Genomic DNA, 18,203 nt, shown 5'->3' with positions numbered 1-18,203 from the left:
AGCACCGCTCGGGACCGCTACTGGCAGGCTCGGGGTGCCTGGTGTCAAACCCGTGCCGGCCTCCTGCAGGTAAGCGTCCCGCCCGCTATACTGCCGCGCCAGCGCCTCCAGCCCCCACTATTGCCTTTTTGTTGGGCCCCCAGGCTGCAGTCCTGGGGCCACTCCCCGCCCCGCTCTTTTCTCCAGGACGCCGCGAGCAGCGGCCACAAGCCCCGCCCCTGGGCCCGCCCACCGCCGCTCCAGGAAGCGAGTGCGCCTGCGCGGTGCGGGCTTTATTGCGTCATCGCGACCCGGGGGCGCGCGGCTCGAGCACGAGCGAGCCGCCCCGCGGCGCGCCCTCGCGCCTGCGCAGTTTCCGCGGCCAGCCGCGCGCCGCCGCCGTCGCCGCCCCCGGGCCGGCGTCGGGCTGGACCTCCTGCTCCAGCAGGTGCAGGCGCGCCGTGGTCTCGGTGAGCATGTCCATGAGCAGCTCCTGCTGCAGCCTCAGGTAGTTGTTCTCGTCCAGCAGCGTCTGGCCGTGCGCGCGCGGCGGCGGCGGGCGGCCCGCGGCGGGCAGAGCGGCCCGGGGGCGGCCGGCCGGGCCGTCGGCGCACCAGCGCCCGCCGCGGAACACGAAGGCGCGCTCGCCCAGGCGCGCGCGCGGGGCGCCGTAGCCCAGCCCCAGCTCGGCCTGCCGTGTGCGGTGGTCCAGCAGGTAGAAGGTGGACATGGAGGCGATGCGGCGCAGCGGGGGCCGCCGCGGCGAGAAGCGCCGCGAGAAGTGGTCACTCCAGAACTGCCGCAGCCGCGCCCACAGCTGCTGCGCCTGTCGCGACGGCCGGCACCCGTAGGCGTCCAGGGCGCGCGCGGCGGCGGCGGCGCGCGCGGGGTCGCGCCCGGCCCTGCGGCACCCGGGAGGCGGGAATGATGAGGTCGAGGCGGGGGCGCTGCGGGGAAGGGGCGAGGCGAGGCTCGGTGAGCCGCCGTCCCCCGCCCCGATCGCGGAGTCCCCCCAACCGCATCCCCGCCAGCCCCACCCCCCGCGGGTACCGCGCGCTCGGTCGGCCCTGGGGGGGCCCTGGGAAGAGAAGGACTTTACTGGATGGACAGAGGCTGGTGGGGCCCGCATCCGTAGGGGCCCCCAAGCACCGCCAGGAGTAACCCCTGAACATCGCTGGGTGTGACCCAAAAAGCAAAAAAGTTTATTGGACCAGCCTGGGAGGAGGGGAGTAGTGATGGAAGAAGGATGCAGGTATGGAAAAGCCGCGCAGGGTCCCAGAGACATAATAGAGAAGGCACAGGGCCTGCGTTCCGGGGATCGGGGTTCGATCCCCGTCGCCTGCATAGGGGCCCGTGAGCCCTGCCAGGAGTGATCCCTGAGCCATCCCTGAGCGCAGAGGCAGGACTTAGCCCTGAGCATCGCCAGGTCTGCCCGCAAAAAAAAAAAAAAGGGGGAGAAGTGCTAGTTACTCAGTCAGAGTTTTAATGTGGCTCTGGCCCGGCGTTTGCTTTGGACTGGCAGGCCCTAGGTTCCATCTCAGTAAGGCAGAACTCGCGCAGGTGGTTGGGGAGGGGGTGGGAACACTTTGGTCAGAGTTCGGAGCAGGCCAAGGTTTGCATTTATCCTTGCCTGAGTAAAGAAAACTGTTGGGAGTCGGGTCTAGGCCTGTGGGATCAGAGTTTGTCCCCGAGGTGCTCAGCGGATCCATCAGATACATACACAGCCTAGAACCAGCACCTCCAAGCGGGCACTCAGCCTATTGAACCAGCTCATACCAGCCCCTAGAAATTGCTTTGTGCCAGGTGCCTGGGCTGGTCAGGGAGCCCTGCCAGCCTGCGCCCACCTTTGAGAGGGTCTGCCAGGGAACTCAGGTCTCTTTCCAGAGCCTCTGGTGGCCCGGTGTAGGTCTCCAGGGACCGGCTGTGGTAGCCCCCAACTCCCTGGCCTGGCTCCAGTTCACCCCTCAAGGAATGGGTTCCCGGCCAGTTCTCCAGTGCTGATCCCTGGTGCCAGCGAGAGATTCTATTTGCTTCTTCATTTCATTTCGTCCTTTTGGTTTGGGGGCCACATCGGCAGGGGCTCAGGGGTGTTCTTGTCTCCGAGCTTGGGAGTGCCCCCTGCAAGTGTCCGAGGGGCCTGACGTGGTGCCAGAGGGGGGAGTTACGTTTGGACCCTGCAGCCATTTGCAAGGCAAGTGCTCTCCCTGTGCTTTCTCTCCTCTCTGATCTCTTTTTTGGTTGGTTTTGGGGCCACACCTGGAGGTACTAAGGCCTGAATCCTGGCTCTGTGCTCAGAGATCACTCCTGATGCTCTAGGGGGACCTTCGAGCGCCGGGATTGAACCTGCATTGGCCACGTATGAAGTGTGTGCCCTACCACTGTACAGTAGCCCGGGCCTCTGGTCCCATTCTTTTTTTTTTTTGGCTTTTTGGGTCACACCTGGTGATGCACAGGGGGTTACTCCTGGTTCATGCACTTAGGAATTTAGGAATTACTCCTGGCAGTGCTCAGGGGACCCTATGGGATGCTGGGAATTGAACCCGGGTCGGCCGCGTGCAAGGCAAATGCCCTACCCACTGTGCTATCATTCCAGCCCCTGGTCCCATTCTTTAATATATATATATATATACATATATATATATTATATTTGTTTATTGCCTGTGGGATACGCCACACTCCAAGATTCTCAGGGGTCTACTCCCGACTGTGCCCAGCAGATTTTCCTGGTGGTCCCTGGAGGAAGTGCTAGGGATCAGGCAGGGTTGGGGCCGCTGCAGCCGCCTGCAAGGTCAGCGTGTTCCCTATGTCCTGTCTCTCTGGCACGGGGAGGCTGTTCTCTTCATCGCCGGGAGAGCAGGATGAAAAGGCAGGCCGTCCCCTCAACCCACAGCCTGGCCTCCACACATCACTGAGCAGAGGTTGGCCACCCCTGCTTTCGCTCCGGTCTCTGGAACCGACTGGGGAATTATCCCGCGGCCCTGGGCTGGCTTCCTCCATCCCCAGCCTCTCCCCGAGTCTGTGGCCTTTCTTACCTGGTGGATGTGCTGGAGATGATCAGCGGCTGCTCTGAGTCTGGCTCCATCTCCAGCCCTGCCCACTGCTGGCCCTCAGCTGTGACTCACAATGCCTGCACCTGGCCAGCCCAGCCCCAGGGCAGCTGTGCCCATGGGCGAGGTCAAGGGGGTCAGGGGGTGGACGAAGGTACTCCGTTCAAACCCTGTAGTAGTAGCCCCTGATCACCACCAGAGGGAGCTCGGGAACACAGCCCTGGGAATGACTTTTTTTTAATTAATTTATTTTTTAATTAGTGAATCACCGTGAGGTACAGTTACAGGCTTACAGACTTTCGTGCTTGCATTTCAGTCATACAATGATCGAGTGCTCATCCCTCCACCAGTGCCCATTGTCCACCACCCTCACCCCCTCCACCCCATCCCGCCTCTGTGGCAGGGCAGGGAGTGACTTTTTAGTGCTAGAGACGGGGTGAGGGTGGGGATTCTTAGTCTAGAGCTAGGAGTAGCCTCTCGAGCACTGTAGACGGTGGCCCAAGAGAGCCACTCTTCCAGTTCAAACAAGACACCATGGGCTGGCACCTGGATGGACTCAGCACAACCGAGTGCCTCTCTAGTGTTGTTGTTGTTGCTTTGTATTGGACTGTTCCTCCGAGCTCCCTGTTGGCTTAGGGGTCACTCCTGGCAGTGCTCGGGAAGCCTGTGGGATGCCCGGGATCGGCCCTGCGTTGGCTGCAGGCAAGGCCATTGCTGTCACCGCTGTCGTGTCTGAGCAGGACAGAAGCCACAGTGCTGAGGTTGGAGCCAGTGAAATTGTGCCTTCCTGCGACTCAGAATGTCTGCCAGCCCAACCCTGCAACTCCCAGGGGACTCCATTAAGTTCACAGGCCTGAGGCCCGAGAGTAGTACAGTGGGTGGGGGCTTGCCCTACATGCTGTCTGCCCAGGCTCTAGCATGCAGCACTGTAGTCCCGTTCATCAATTTGCTCGAGCGGCCACTAGTCACGTCTCCATGGTAAGACTTGTTGTGACTGTGTCTGGCATATCGAATATGCCACAGGGAGCTTGCCAGGCTCTGCCGTGCAGGCGGGATACTCTCGGTAGCTTGCTGGGCTCTCCGAGAGGGACCGAGGAATCGAACCCGGGTTGGCCACGTGCAAGGCAAATGCCCTATCCGCTGTGCTATCGCTCCAGCCCTGTCCAGGTTCAATCGCTGGCATCCCGTGTGTTTCACTAAGCACTGCTGGGTGTGGCCCAAAACAAAACCCCCCAGACAAACACCTGTTTGGTCTACAAAGGCCTTACCCCAGCTCTAGGGTGCATGCCAGGGTTAGAGCCAGAGGAAAGTGTGGATGGGCCAGGAGCACTGAACGTTTTGTTGGTGCCACTGAGAAGAAACTGGGTGTAAGGGCCTGAGAGGTGGCACAGTGGGTAGGGCTTTCTATGCCCAATACCCCATATGGTCTCTGAGCATCTCTGGGTGTGTCCCAACAACTTTCTTCCCTCTCAAAACCCACAAAATCCTGAACCCAGCATTCATATGTTGTTTGGTTTTTGTTTTGCCATACCCAGCTGTGCTTAGGGTTTACTTCTGGCTTTATGCTCAGGGACCACTGCTGATGGATTTTGGGGGACTTAGTGGAGTGCCAGGGACCAAGGACGTCAGCCATGTGCAAGGCAAGAACCCCGCCTGCTGTACTATCGCTCCTGCCCCAAAACTGAATTTATATATATATATATACACACACACACACACACACACATATATATACATATATATATTTATATTTGTATTTTGGGGTCACACCCAGCGATGCTAAGGGGTCACTCGGCTCTGCACTCAGGAATCACTCTTGGCGGTGCTCAGGGGACCCTTTGGGATGCCGGGGATCAAACCCAGGTCAGCCGTGTGCAAGGCAAACTCCCTCCCCGCTGTGCTATCCCTCCGGCCCCTTGAATTTATATATTATTGAATAAACATCTGTAGTAGGGCATTGAATATGTTTTGATGATTTGGGGGAGGGTCTTAGGACCCTTGCTGGGGTGAAGAGGCCGCCCTGGTCTCCAACGCCTCTCTCTGTTCCCGGCCCCATACATCCCTTGGCCGTTAGAAATACCTCCTCTCAAAATACAAAGTCCTTTTTCACTTCCTTTTCATGAATATATATATTTTTTCCTTTTGGATTTGGGCCACACATGGAGGTGCTCCTGGCACATTCCTGGCTCTGCACCCAGGGTCAGTCCTGGTGGGGCTGGAGTCAGTGCGTGCAGAGCAAGGACCCTGCAGGCTAGCTCATCTCTCCAGTCCCTAGTCTATGGTTTTGTGGTGGGGGGAGTTCACAGAGCTGCTCCCAGCCTTGGTGGGAACCTGGGGACTCAGGGATCAATCCAGGGTCAGCCACATCCCAGAGAAAGACCTTCAGACACCTCCCATCTCCTGAGGAAGTAACTTGTTTTGGTTTTGGTTTCGGGGCCACACCCGGTTGTGTTCAGGGGTTACTCCTGGCTCTGCTCTCCTGGCATGCAGGGGGTCAAACCTGGGTTGGCCGCGTGCAAGGCAAGTGTCCTACCCACTGTACTACCACTCGGGTCCCAGGAAGTGACTTTCTCTCATCTCCTCGCCTCCCCTCCTCACTCCCACCTGCTTCTCAAAGATTCCGCTAGTGACATTTACCCTTTCCTGAATCCGCAGTGAGATCCTGTATTTTCTGTGCTCACCAGGCTTTCAGAAATCCTTGTCAAATACTGCCTTTAGAGAAGAAAAAACACAAAAAACCAAAACCATTCAAATGGTCAAGAGCCCAAGAAACTCAGGTGCTCAGGGGACCATGTGGGATGCCGGGGATCGGACCCTTGCTTTGTGCTAGCTCACCTGCCCCTTTCCTGCCTTTTGTTTTTGTATCTTTCTTGTTTTGGGTCCACACTTGGTGGTACTCAGGACTTCCTGCTGGCTCTGTGCTCCGTTATTCCTGATGGCTCAGGTGACCGTCTGGGGGCTGGGGGTGGGCCCAGGTCAGCTGTGCAAGGCAGGAGTCCCTCTGCTCCGTTACTGCTCTGGCCCCTTGTCTGGACATTATCCTTGAAGGCACTCCCCTCTCTGTCTCTCTCCCTGGCAGCCTGCAAATAAACCCGTGTCTTGCTTTCTCCTTCTTAGAGAATTTCTGGAAGGATCCTGGGGCAGATGTTTCTTGTGCCTCAGGTACCCATTTCTCGGCAGCCTGCTGGCTACTCCCAGGTTCGGCTGCCTTTCCCAGTGAGGACCGGGGCGGCAGGAATTATCCTCTCACATGCCTCCTCCCCGGGGGGATTATGTGGGACTCAGGTGTAGTCTGACAGCGCTTTCGCTGGGGGGTGCAAGTTGGGGATCACACGGGGGTCCAGACACTGGGAGGTCCTCAGGGCTCAGTTTCCCTGTACTGATACTTCTTTGGTTTGTTTTTGGGGCACACTTGGCAGTGCTCAGGACTTAGTCCTGGCTCCGCACGCAGGGTCACTCCTGTCAAGCAGAGGGCATCACACGAGATAGCGGGGATGGAAGGCGGGGTGCCTGAGTGTGAGGTAAGCCCCCACATTGCTGTGGTTGCTGCCGGCACTTCCCACTGGCCGTCAGGGGGTCGTCAGGGAAGGCAGAGAGCAAAGCCAAGGCATGACTCCTGTTCCTTCTTTTTCTTCTTTTTGGAGTGTACCTGGCGATGCTCAGGGGTTACTCCTGGCTCTGCACTCAGGAATCACCACATGGGATGCTGGGGATTGAACCCGGGTGGGCCGCGTGCAAGGCAGATTCCCTCCCCGCTGTGCTATTGCTCCTGCTTTACAGCCAGGGCTCTTGCTTGGAGTCAGTCACCTCTCTCCTCCCCACTTCCCTAAAGCCACTACAAACCTCTGATCGAGCCTTTGGGTCAGATGGGAGGCAGAGACCAGAGCACCTGAGGCTGAGAAGCTGGGGCAGCTTTCAGAGTTTTTCCTTTTTTGGCAGGTTGGGTGGGGCACACCCAGTGACGCTCAGAGGCTACTACTGGTTCTGCACTTGGGATCAGTCCTGGTGGTGCTCTGGGGACCACCTGAGGTGCTGGGGACGGAGCCCAGGTCTGCCGCCTGCAAGCCTTACCTGCTCTGCGACCACTCCGGGCCCTGCAGCAAGCTAATGTTTATGAACAGAACTTTCTTCGAAAGATTTGAGGGAAGGGGAAGAGAGGAATATGTTTTCAAGAGAGAACACGGGCTTCTCAGAATGGAAAAAATCTGCCATCAAAGAGACACAAAGACAAGGGTGAGGATATGTGTTCAAAAGGAAATGGGTTTGAAGAGCAAGCTGCTTAAAATTTTTTTTTACTAGTATTTTGCGGGTAATGCTCAGGGTTTACTCCTGGCTTTGCGCCCAGGGATTACTCCCGGTGTGGCAAGATACTGGAACCAGGTTAGTCACATGCAAGGCAAGTGCCCTACCTGCTGCACTATCTCTTCAGCCCCAGCTTTCAATTTATTATTTTGGTTTTTGGGACACGCTCGGCAGTACTCAGGGCTTACTCGGGGCTTACCAGTGCCCAGGGATCAGCCCTGGCAGAGCTGGAGCGGGGAGTGACCACCTGTGGTGGAGGGGATCCAACAGCAAAGGGACCTACCTGCTGTACCATCGCTCCCACCCTGGCTTTCCGCTTTTGAGCTTCCTAGCGGCAGATACTGGTGTATTTTATTTTTCTTGGAATTTGGGGGTCACACTCATCGGTGCTCAGAGAAGACTACCGTCTCCATGCTCCAGGGTCACCCCTGACTGCTTAGTGCTACCTTCGGACTCTGCTTGGGGTTACTCCTTGGCTTGCTCAGGGGTCACTCGGGGTTCCTTCTTGGTTGTGCTTGGGGGAGCGGGGACCCTGCCTCCGTCTTGCCCCCAGCCCCCGGGCGCCTTCCCCTCCTGCAACCTCGGGTTCCTGAAACCTGGGACGGTTATTCGTCGGTCCCTTTGGGGGCCTAGTGGCCGCAGGCTCCTGGGGCCCAGACCGATGACTCTGCAGCCAGGCCGGCGCCAGGGTGACCCCGCGCCCTTGCAGGGCCCTCGGAGGTGCCCGCCGCGCCGTCTGGGTCTGCAGGTCCCGCGCCCGCCGCCTTCCCGGGACGCTCCAGCCCTGCCGGACCCTGTTCGCGGCCCCAGCGCCCGGAACGCACGGCTCCCGACCCGGGTTCGGGCACACCCACCCCTGCGTCCCAAGGGCCCAGACGGTGGAAAGGGCAGCGCGGGCCGGGCAGCGCGCCCACTAAGTCACCAGGGCAACGCCGCACCGAAGCGCCGAACGGCCCACCCAGCCGCCGGCGCCCGCGCGCCCGCCTCGGCCTCCCCCGCGAGCTCCGCCTCCCCGCGGCGCCCAATCCGCAGCCACTTCCTGCCTCCCTCTCCTCCAATGGCCACGCTCCACGAAGAATAGCCCTAGGGGGCGTATGGGAAGGGCCCCGGAACGACGGCCGCGCCGCCCAACGGCCGCGCCGCCCCGGCCGCGGGGGGCGGGCCGGCCGGCGGGCCGCGGCCAATCGCGCGCGGGGGGCGGGCCCGGGGCCGGGCTTCGCGCGGAGGGGCTCTGGCGCGGCGACGGCGCTCGCCCGGGCCTCTCGGTTCTGCGGCACGTGACGGTCGCGCCGCCTCGGCCGCGGTCTCCTCCGCAGCGCGGGCCCAGGTGTGCGGGCGGGACGGGCGCGGCGACGCGGCGAGCCGGGAGGCCGAGGTGAGGCGTGGGGCGGCGCGGCCCGGCGCGGCCGCGGTGGGGGGGAGGGGCGCGGGCGGCTCGGCGAGGGGCCGGGTGGGGCCGGGCCGGGGGCCGGCGGCGGCGCGGGGCTCCCCGCGGGACGTGGCGTGGCCGGGAGGCGTGGCCGGGCCCCCCGCCCCCCGCGCCGCCGCCCGCCCGGGTCCCGGTCCCGCGCCCGCCGAGGGGCGAGCCTCCCCTCCCCTTCCAGCACCTTCTCGAAGGGCCGCGGCCCGGCCCGGCCGACGCCCGCCCCCGCGGCGAAGCCCCCGGCCCTGCCGCAGCGCGCGGCGGGAGAAGGTGCTAGAAGGCAGCGCGGCCCGCCCGGCTCGCGGGGGCGCCGTGCGTGTGGGTGGGAGGCGCCAGGGCCGGGGGAGTAGTCCCCGCAACCAACGGCGCGGGAAAAGCGCCCGCCGTCCCCTCCCCCAACGCCGGGGCGACCCCCGCCCCGACCGGGCCGCGATCGGGCCTCCGCACCCCCCGCCCCGCTCCCCCAAGGTCAGTGCGGGTTCGGGGGCGGCGGGATCGCACAGGGGGCCCGGGCCCCGAGGCCGGGAGTGCCCGTGTCTGCGTTTTCGTCGCCCAGGGGCCCCAGAACCGCCGCCGTCCTCGCGGTGGAAGTCGGATGCAAATGAATCGGTTGCTGTGCAAATGGACTGTGATCCCCACGGCCTCTGGAGTGACAGCCCTGGCCAGGCCTCCGCGGAAATGGGCGTGCGAGTCCGCGGAGCCCCGTGGGCGGGGGCTGGCGTGAGTCTGGGCAGCACAAAGGTGAACCCCCCACACGCACGCCCACGTGCTTCCCGGGCCCGGATTCCACCGGCTCCCCCAAAGTTTCCCGATCCCGTGGTACGCCGCTTACTTGGCTGATCCCCGCAGGGATCGCCCCAGGCCGGCCCACTCCTCTGGCCTCGGTGCTCGTCCCCCCCCCCCTTTGCAAGGGGAGGTGGGAGCCACCGTTGGAGACGGCCGCCCACCCAGGCCTGCCGCCCGCGGTCCGAGGTCTGGAAGGCAGGCTGCGGGTGGGGGCCACCCCACCTGACTGTCTCCAGGGCTTCCTCCCTGGCCTTATCTCCCGGGCCCACGGGCGCCTGCAGGCCCTGGCCCGGTGGCCAGGCTGACTGTCCCGCGGGAAAGCAAAGGGCCCCTGGGCGGGGGGGCTCGGGAAACGGGGTCAGCGTGAAGTCTTGAACCCAGCTCCAGGACCAACTTTCTTGATTTTGTTTGTTTGTTTGGGGGGCCACCCTTGAAGGTGCTTAGGCCTCACTCCCTGCCTGGCGCTCAGGGGTCGCGCCTGGCTGCGCTGTTGGCACCCTCGGGGGTCTAGGGGTCGCGCTCAGGCTGTCGCATGCCCCGGAAGCGCCTTCCCCACTCCCCTAGCCCTCTGCCCCTGCATCTTACTCTTGCTGTCTGGTGTGGGCACACCTTGGAGGGGCTCGGGGCTTGGGGCCATACGGTTTGCCGCATCTTGCCCTGGGTGGGCTGCATGCAAGACTGACCCCTGTTGTTATTACTGCTGTGCTGGTGTTCCTGTCAGTACCGCACAGCTCAGCGTGGGGAACCAGTAAGTGTTAACTTTTGCATGCATGAGCATTTTGGAGGAATGTCGCTTTGAGTCTTTCTGTACTTACCTGCCTCTTGGTTTTTTTTTTACCTACCTATTCATGTGGGAAGATCAGAAGGTACAAGCAGCAGTGGCCCAAAGGTCTATCAGTGATCACAATCAGATTCCTTTAAAGTGGTCCCTCACACGAACCTTAGATTTTTTTGTACCCCCACACCTTGTTTTGGGTCAGAAGTGGGCACCTGCTGTGTGCAGGGCTTGGTGAACACCATGAGATGCCCGGGGTTTGAACCCGTGTGGGTCGCGGTTGAGGCCGTCGTCATTCCCACTGTCCTGGCTCCCTGTCCCTCTCTCGGGGCTTTCAAGCAGATGGACACATGCCTGTGAGGGCTGGAGCTGAGGAGACCCTGTCTGTTGAGCCCCGCGGTTCCCCATCTTTCCCGGGTGCGCCCTGAGCAGCCTCGGGGTAGCACCTTGCTGTTAGTGGTGTGGCTCAGAAAATGGAGCAGGAGCTCCCCTCCCCACACGGCCCCGGGCCTGACCTAGGGGAAGCTGGCCTGCTGCAGGAAGCCAGCCCACAAGGGACCTCTGGACCCATTTCACTTGGTTACTTTAGATTGGTTTTGGGCTCCGAGGCCCTTTGCTCTGGGCTCGGGGGCACTCGGGGCCTGTTCCTGGTTCTGTGTTCGAGCTCTCCCGGGCTTGGAGGCACCTGTAGAGTATTGAGCCCTGCACCTTAACCCCTGGGGCATACCCACCCAAGGATTCATCTCCTTTTAGAAATGCCCGCTCCGCCCAAGTTCAAGAATGAATTCCCTTTGCCAGGATCTGAGACTTTGTGAGTTCCTGCTCATAAAACGTTGCTAGTCCTTGGTTGGGTTGCGTCACTTCTCCCTAGCCTTCGTTTCTTCACCAGTCAGATGGAGATAGGGCTTCCTGGGAGGGTTGTGTCGAGATGTCTAAATCCTGCGAGACTTAACTCTGGGGGAAAGTATATAGGTGGTTGTCTCTGGAGGGGAGGAACTAAGTTTAATTTTATTTTTGTGCTTGGGCCACATCCTTCTGTGCTCAGGGGTTACTCCTGGCTCTGTACTCCAGAATCATTCCTAGTAGGCTGGCAACCCGAATGGGATGTCAGGAAATGAATCTGGGCCTGCCGCGTGCAAGGCACGCTGCTTACCCACTGTACTGTTGCTCCGGTCCCAAGGAAAGGGCTAAATTTATCATCACTCGTTGCTCTTACGGAGCATCTCTGGGGCCAGGGCGATAGTACAGTGGGGAGGGTGTTTGCTTGGCACGTGACCCACCTAGGTTTGATCCCCGGCATCCCATAGGGTCCCCCAGCACCGCCAGGAGTGATTCCTGAGGGTAGAGCCAGGAGGAACCCCTGAGCATCGCTGGGTGTGACCCAAAAAGCCAAAAAATAAGTAAAATAAAAGGAGCATCTCTCAGGTGTCAGAGCAGTGGTCCAGGGGTAAGCCATGAGCATCTCTGGGTGGGACCCCAGCACCAAAGCAGGAGGAAGCAAAGGAGTGTCACTTACGTGTCCCAGAAGGAAAGTGCAGGACTGTGAGCGGGTGAGAGAAGATTGAGCGCCAGCCCTCGAGCTCTTCCGTACAATGGAAGAGAAATCGCGGCCGCTCACTCTGTGATGCCAGTTTTGTGGGAAGACCAAGTTCAAACAGACTTCTCGAGAAAAGGAGAGCAGGAAGACGAGCTCGTGAAAATAGATGTCAGAATGAGTTGCCGCCAGCTTCCCCGGGGTCTGACCCGGGAGTGCAAGGACGGTTCGACGCGGACCATGAAGACAATAGCGCATTAACCCAGGGAGAATGGCCGTGTCCCTGCTGGGTCGGCGTGTCTGCCCCCCTCGCAGGAGGAGAAGGGAAGTGGGCTCCAGCCGGAGCAGAGCCCAGGAGCTCTGAGGATCCCTTCCAGTGCTTGTCTCTTGTGTGGCCAAGGGGTCGGGGGTCGACCTTTACCAGCTCCTGGGAAGAGGCCGACATTGGGACTCGGAGGAACAGCGGCTGGTAACAGGCCTGCCTGCACCTGGCCAGCCCTGAGTTCCGTCACCACTGCTGGGGGTCCCCGAGTCCTCCCGGGAATCATCCGAGCACAGGGGGAGCCCGGCTCTTTCAGAAAGAGGCCAAGTCCTGAAAGAAAGGGCCGGAACCAGATGCCCTCCCTGCTGGCGCGGTACTAAGTATGGGAGAGCCCTGGGGGGACTGGCCACACCTGGTGACGCAGAGGCTACTCTTGGCTCGGTGCTCAGGGGTCACTCCTGGTGGTGCTCGGAGGACCGTGTGGGGCGCTGGGGATCGAACCCGTGTGGGCTGTGTGCGGGGCAAGTGCCCCCCTCGATGTCCTCTCCCCCGTCACTTCCCGCGAGCTGCCGGAGGTAGTAGTTTTCCCGTCACGGCCTTGGGCCCGGGAGGGGAGTCCTGCAGGCTGCAGTGCGGGTGCTCGTAGTTTTTCCCTTGGGCTTTGGGTTTGGATTTGGGGCTGCCCCCAATGGTGCTCAGGGTTTCCGCCTGGCCCTATGTTCAGGGATCGTTCCTGGACCTTTTGGGGTGCTGGGACCGAATCTGGTTCCCCTGTTTACAGCACAAGTGCCCTAACCCCTGCGTGCGCTCTGGCTCCTTCTCTCTCCCCCCGTCTCCCTCTCCCCTCCTCCTCCTCTGTCCCTCCCTCTCCTTCCCCTGTAGACCCATCCCATTAACAAAATAGAAAAAAAATGGAAAAATAAGTTTGTTTTTTTTCTTCTTGGGTCACACCCAGCGATACACAGGGGTTACTCCTTGGCAGTGCTCAGGGGACCATATGGATGGTGGGAATCGAACCCGGGTTGCCGAGTGCAAGGCAAACACGCCCTACCTACTGTGCTATCATTCCAACCCCCAAAGATTTATCTTTAGGGGTTTAGGCCACCCCTGGCGCTGCTCAGGGGTTACTCTGGCACTCAGGGGTCCTTCCTAGCTGTGCCCAGGAGAACCGTATGGGGGCTGGGTGTCAGTCCCAGGCTGGCTGTGTGCAAGGCAGACACCTTACCAGCTGTACAAGCTCTCGGGCCCCAGATTCCTTTCTCCTTTTTGGGGTCACTCAGTGTTTGGGGACCATATGGGGTACCAGGGATTGAACTTTGGTCAGCCGTGTACAAGGCAAGCTCCTTACCCACTTAGGTTCTGTCACTGCTGCCCCTCTTTGGACCTGCCTCCCACCCCCCGCCAGAGCGTTGGGGTCTCCTGCGAGGGAAGCCTGCACTCAACAGAAGACTTGCTTCTTACCCTGGACTAGAGGCCCAGGAGGCTAGATTTTATTTGTTCACGCTTGCTTTAATTTATACCTGCGTCCTGTTTTTTCTTTGGTTTGGGGCCGCACTCAGCAGTGCTTAGGGCCCTCGGTGCTCAAAGATAGGACCCGTAGACTTATCTCTCTGACCATAAACTTTCCTTTGCTCCATTTGTCAAGTTTCTCACAAGACATTATCTGATTCTGGCACATGGCTATTACTTTTTTCTTTTTTGGTTTGGGGGCCGTATCTGGTCGTGCTCTGGGTCACTCCTGGTAAATCATGGGTGCTGGGGTTGAGCCAGGGTCAGCACATAGAAGGCAAGCACCTTCCCCGAGGTACTGCGGCTCGGACCCCAAGGTAGTTCTGCTTGGTTACTCAATACAAAACCTTAATTTGGGGCGGGGAGCTAGCTTGAGGGTTGGAGCACAGACTTTGGAAGGGGGAGGCCTCTTTGGGAAAAACCTCTTGGGGCCAGAGAGATCGTACCGCCGGTAAGGCGCTTGCCTTGCATACGGCTGACCCAGGTTCAATCCCTGACATCCCACATGGTCCCCCCCGAACACCACCAGGAGTGATTCCTGAGTGCCGAGCCAGGGGGAACACCTGGGAAGCATCAGGTGTGACCCAGAAACAAGAACAGAAGAAAAACAAAGGGCAGAGAGATGGTCGTCCCCTCACTGGGCCCAGTGCTTGTCCTACAAGCAGCTGACCTGGGTACCAGCCCTGGCAGCACCGAGGGGTGCCCTGAGCACAACCAGGGAGGGTCCCCAAGACCACAGGACCAAAGCCCAGCCGCCTATTTCTTGGGGGCACAGGGGAGCTGCCCTTCCGGTATATGCTCAGTCTGGCTTCCACTCCCACTCTGCCTCACCGGGGGCAGTTTTGTGGGTGCCCAGAGCAGGTACGCGAAGGGTTTCCAGACAATGTGGGCCGGCGAGGAGAGAAGCACCTTTGTGATCCAGAAAAACCTGTCCCGAAGGAGGCGTGTCCACCGGCCTGGCAGGCAGTCCTGGGGGCTCTCAGTGTTTGCAGCCTTGGGAAGGACCCTTCCGTCTCCGGGTGGCTGGGCATGGAGGGAGGGGGGGTGTGTCTCCCCCTTCCCTGCTCCTTTTCCTCCCTGGGCATTTTACATGAGGGAAATACTGCCTATGAAATTTGAGTTGGGGCTCCCAGGCGGCCCCGAGGAGGAGTCTAGACAGTAATTTGGCATCTTGTGAGATCCGCTTTAATGTGTTCTCTTGTATTTTGGGGTCGTACCAAGTGCTGCTAAGGGCCTCCTCCTGACTGCACGCGGGGAGTCAGGAGACCCTGTGGGATGCCGGGGATTGAACCTGGGTCGGCCGCGTGCCCAGCAAGCTCTCTCCCAGCTGTACCATTGCCCTGGCTCCAGACCCCGCATCCTTGTGTTCTCCGGTGGTTTGGATCACGCCTGGCTCTGCTCTGGGTGGAGTCCCAAGGTCCTCAGTAGGGGTCTAGCTGGGGTGGCCATGCACAGGGCAAGTGCTTTCCTGCCCCTGCCCCTCCCCCCCAGGCTTGTGTTGTTTTGGGTCACCACGTGGCGGTGCACAGGGCTCACTCCACAGGCTCTGCACTCCACCCCCTGGCAGTGCTGGGCACCATATGAGTGCCAGGCATGGAACCCAGGTGGGCAGCCTGCAGAGCGAGCGCCCTGCACCTGCACTGCACTCTCTGGCCTCTGCTTTTTGGGGTTTTTTGTTTGTTTGTTTGTTTGTTTGTTTTGGAGAGGGTGCCTCACCTGATGGTGCTCAAGGGCTTCTCCTTACTCTGCTCAGAGACATCCTGGCGAGGCCCCAGGGGGCCTTCCGGGGTGCTGGGAGCCAGACTCCGGCCAGCCACTGCAAGGCACTGCCCTGCCTGTGTGCTGGCTCTCCGTCCCCAGTGGTGCCCCCGGGGGTGCTGGGAAGGCGAGGGCGCCCGAGAGTGAGGTGCTTCCCACGGCCAGCCGGGACAGGCTGTGCCCGCAGCAGCAGTGGTGGCTCTGGGGAAACGTCGCAGGCGGCCTCTCCGCCATATGGGGCAGAAGGCCCTGCAGGTGCCCCTCAGCAAGGCAGCCAGCTGAGTGGTCGGGAGAGGGCTCAGAAGTGGGGTGCACACTGCTGGCCCCCCAGACGATGTCTGTGCCTGGCCGTATTTTCACTGCTCTTGTCTCACTCCGTGCTGAGGGCCTGGCCCTCAAGTGCCCTTCCTGGAGCTGAATCCCAGCGTCAGGTTTGTTTTCTTTATTTTATTTTATCTTATTTGGATTTATTTTAGTTGGGGGATCAGCTCCGGGGTACTCAGCCAGGCAGGCCAGCGGTTGAGTGCTTGGGTGCAGGGTATGATCTTGGGGGTCTCCAGAGACCTCCCACGCGTGGTGCAGGGCTGGGTCCTGGAGCATTGACCCCCCTGCTCTTTTCCCGTCCCCTGACGCGGTGGCCAAGTGGCTGTGTAGAAGTACCCGCACAAGATTGTGCCAGGTGTTTTTTCTACAGTGAAGACCCCAGAGGGCCAAGTTCTGTTGCCACCAAGTTGTATTCTTTGGGTTTTGGACCACACCTGGTGGTGCTCCGGTTATTCCCAGCTGTGTGTTCAGGGACCACGCCTGGCGCTGTTGGAAGACCGTATGGGATGCTGGGTTACCGAAACTGGGTTGGCGAGGCAGGCGCCCTCGCCACTGTACTATCCCTGGCCCTATCTTTGGTTTTGGGGACATACCGGTACTGCTCCAGGGTCACTTGTGGAGGGGCTCGGAGACTGCACGTGGTGGCTCTGCAAGGCAGATGCCTTCACCTCTGTCTGTCCTGGCCCTGGCCCTGGTTTTGCTGGGAGGTGGTGTGCACACCAGTGGCAGTACTCAGGACTCAGTTCCAGCTCTGCACTCGGGTCACTCCCGGTGGGCTCAGACCATACGGGATGCCGAAGATCAAACCCAGGTCCACTATGTAAGGAAAGGGCCCCAGGTCCTGGTTTTGTAGTTTTGTTTAACACCCCAAAAATAGGTGTATATTTTTCCTGGCCCTACAATCCTAGAATCATTTTTCCAAGGAAACCAATATCTTGTCTTGCGTGTGGCCAACCCTGCTTTGATTCCCAGCATCCCATAGGGTCCCCTGAGCACCACCAGGAGTTATTCCTGCGTGCAGAGCCAGGAGGAAGTCCAGAGCATCACTGGGGGTGGCCTGAAAACACAAAGCAGAAACACAGGTTTGGCAGGCGGGCAGCCTGGGTCCTAACCCCTATCCCCGGTGCGGGTTACCCCCAATATGTCAGCCTGAGACCCTCCCGTAAAACTGTGCCCTGGTTGGCTGAGAGTTGTCGAACCATTTTACAGAAGAGAGAAATGAGGGGCAGGAGATAGGACAGCGGGGAAGGTGCTTGCCTTGCCCTCATCAGTTGAGTCCTCCACGTAACACCACCAAGAGTGACTCCTGATCTCACCACTAGGAGTAAGCCCTGAGCACTGCCAGGATCATGGGGAAAGCACATTTTTCTCCCTGTTTGGGACTTGGGGGCTTATTAGGTCACACCTGGTGGTGCTCAGGCGTTACCCCTGGCTCTGCACTCAGGAACTACTCCTGGCGGTGCTCTAGGGACCCTACGGGATGCCAGGGAGCAGACCTGAGTCCACCACATACCAGGCAAACTTCCTTCCCGTCGCACTGTCATCCCAGCTTCTCTCCCGTCTTGTTTTATGCAATGCAGGGAACCAAACCTGGTTGGCAGGTGCCAGACAGGTGTCTTCCCCCCATTCCGTCTCAGCCCCTTATTAGATCTTTCTGAAGCATTAACCAGTGTCCCCTGTGGTGCCCTGACTCAGGGTTGAGGTGGGGGCTGGGCCAGGCTCTGCAGTGCTTCTGGGGATCACTGAGGGCAGTGTCCAGGCCTCCTGTCCGGGCTCACACCAGGGGTCAGCTGTGTGCAGAGCAAATGTGGCCTGGCCGTGCTGCGGACTTGGGCCTCGGATGTGGGCCAGGCATTTTCACAGGGCTGCTTCCGGGAGGGAGGAAGGCCAGTGACGGGGACTCACACCAGCGCGTGGGGTCTGCCAGGGTCCCCGCGGTGATTCACAAACGGAGGATGCAACCGAGTCCTTGTTGGAGAGGATCCCCTGTGCCGCAGCAGGTCAGTGGGGCCTGTGATGGAGCAGGGCACTGGGACCGGGCGGCAGTGCGGCGGGGAGGGCCCTTGCCTGCGCACAGCCGACTTTGGGGCGGTCCCAGCATCCCAAGGGGTCCCCTGAGGCATGCCAGACCTTACCAGAAACCCAACCAAAGAACTTGGCATTGCGTGTGCCCCTCCCCCCCAATACGTTGAGCTCAGTTTTCTGGAGTTTTGGGGTTGGTGTGTTGTTTGTCTTTGGGCCACACTTTGTCCTTTTGCTGTTGTAGATCTTGGCGCTCGGGCAGGACCAGTGTGGCCCCATACCCAGATAGGTGTCGCCCACTGACCCGCCGCTTCCTCGTTCACCTTCCTGGCGAGTCCGGGCTGGTGGCTTTCGGTGCCATCGCCCTGCGCCCCTCGTGGAGGGCCTCAGCCTCCCAGACGAAAGGGACCAGACAAGAGTGGGGGTCGTTGGTGTCAGACGTGTGCTCCCGTCTCACGGGGTGACCCAGAAAGGCACCCCCC

General features: G+C 60.3%; 2 protein-coding genes across 4 annotated transcripts in view; one reads left to right on the top strand and one right to left on the bottom strand.

The window, feature by feature from the left end:
* Positions 1-280: 280 nt before the first annotated feature.
* CBY3 (chibby family member 3) lies at positions 281-1,433 on the bottom strand. The gene has a single exon (XM_055126499.1). It carries the CDS (start codon positions 1,397-1,399, stop codon positions 281-283), a length of 1,119 nt encoding a protein of 372 aa, XP_054982474.1. The 5' UTR covers positions 1,400-1,433.
* CANX (calnexin) overlaps positions 355-18,203 on the top strand; it is a 29,065-nt gene continuing 11,216 nt past the window's right edge. Inside the window, exon 1 of one of the 3 annotated variants that reach the window (XM_055126497.1) lies at positions 355-487. The gene's annotated coding sequence lies outside the window, so the exon portion shown is untranslated. Of the gene's footprint in view, positions 488-8,543; positions 8,704-18,203 lie in introns of those variants that run through there. The other 2 variants (XM_055126498.1, XM_055126496.1) reach the window with 2 other exon arrangements.

This window comes from Sorex araneus, chromosome 2 (assembly GCF_027595985.1).
Source record: "Sorex araneus isolate mSorAra2 chromosome 2, mSorAra2.pri, whole genome shotgun sequence".
Lineage (NCBI taxonomy): Eukaryota > Metazoa > Chordata > Mammalia > Eulipotyphla > Soricidae > Sorex > Sorex araneus.
This window is presented reverse-complemented; position numbering and strand designations above follow the sequence as displayed.

What these genes read in the sequence shown, in the direction of transcription:
- CBY3 (XM_055126499.1), bottom strand. Translation starts at nt 1,399, where the DNA reads ATGCTCAGGGCTAAGTCCTGCCTCTGCGCTCAGGGATGGCTCAGGGAT.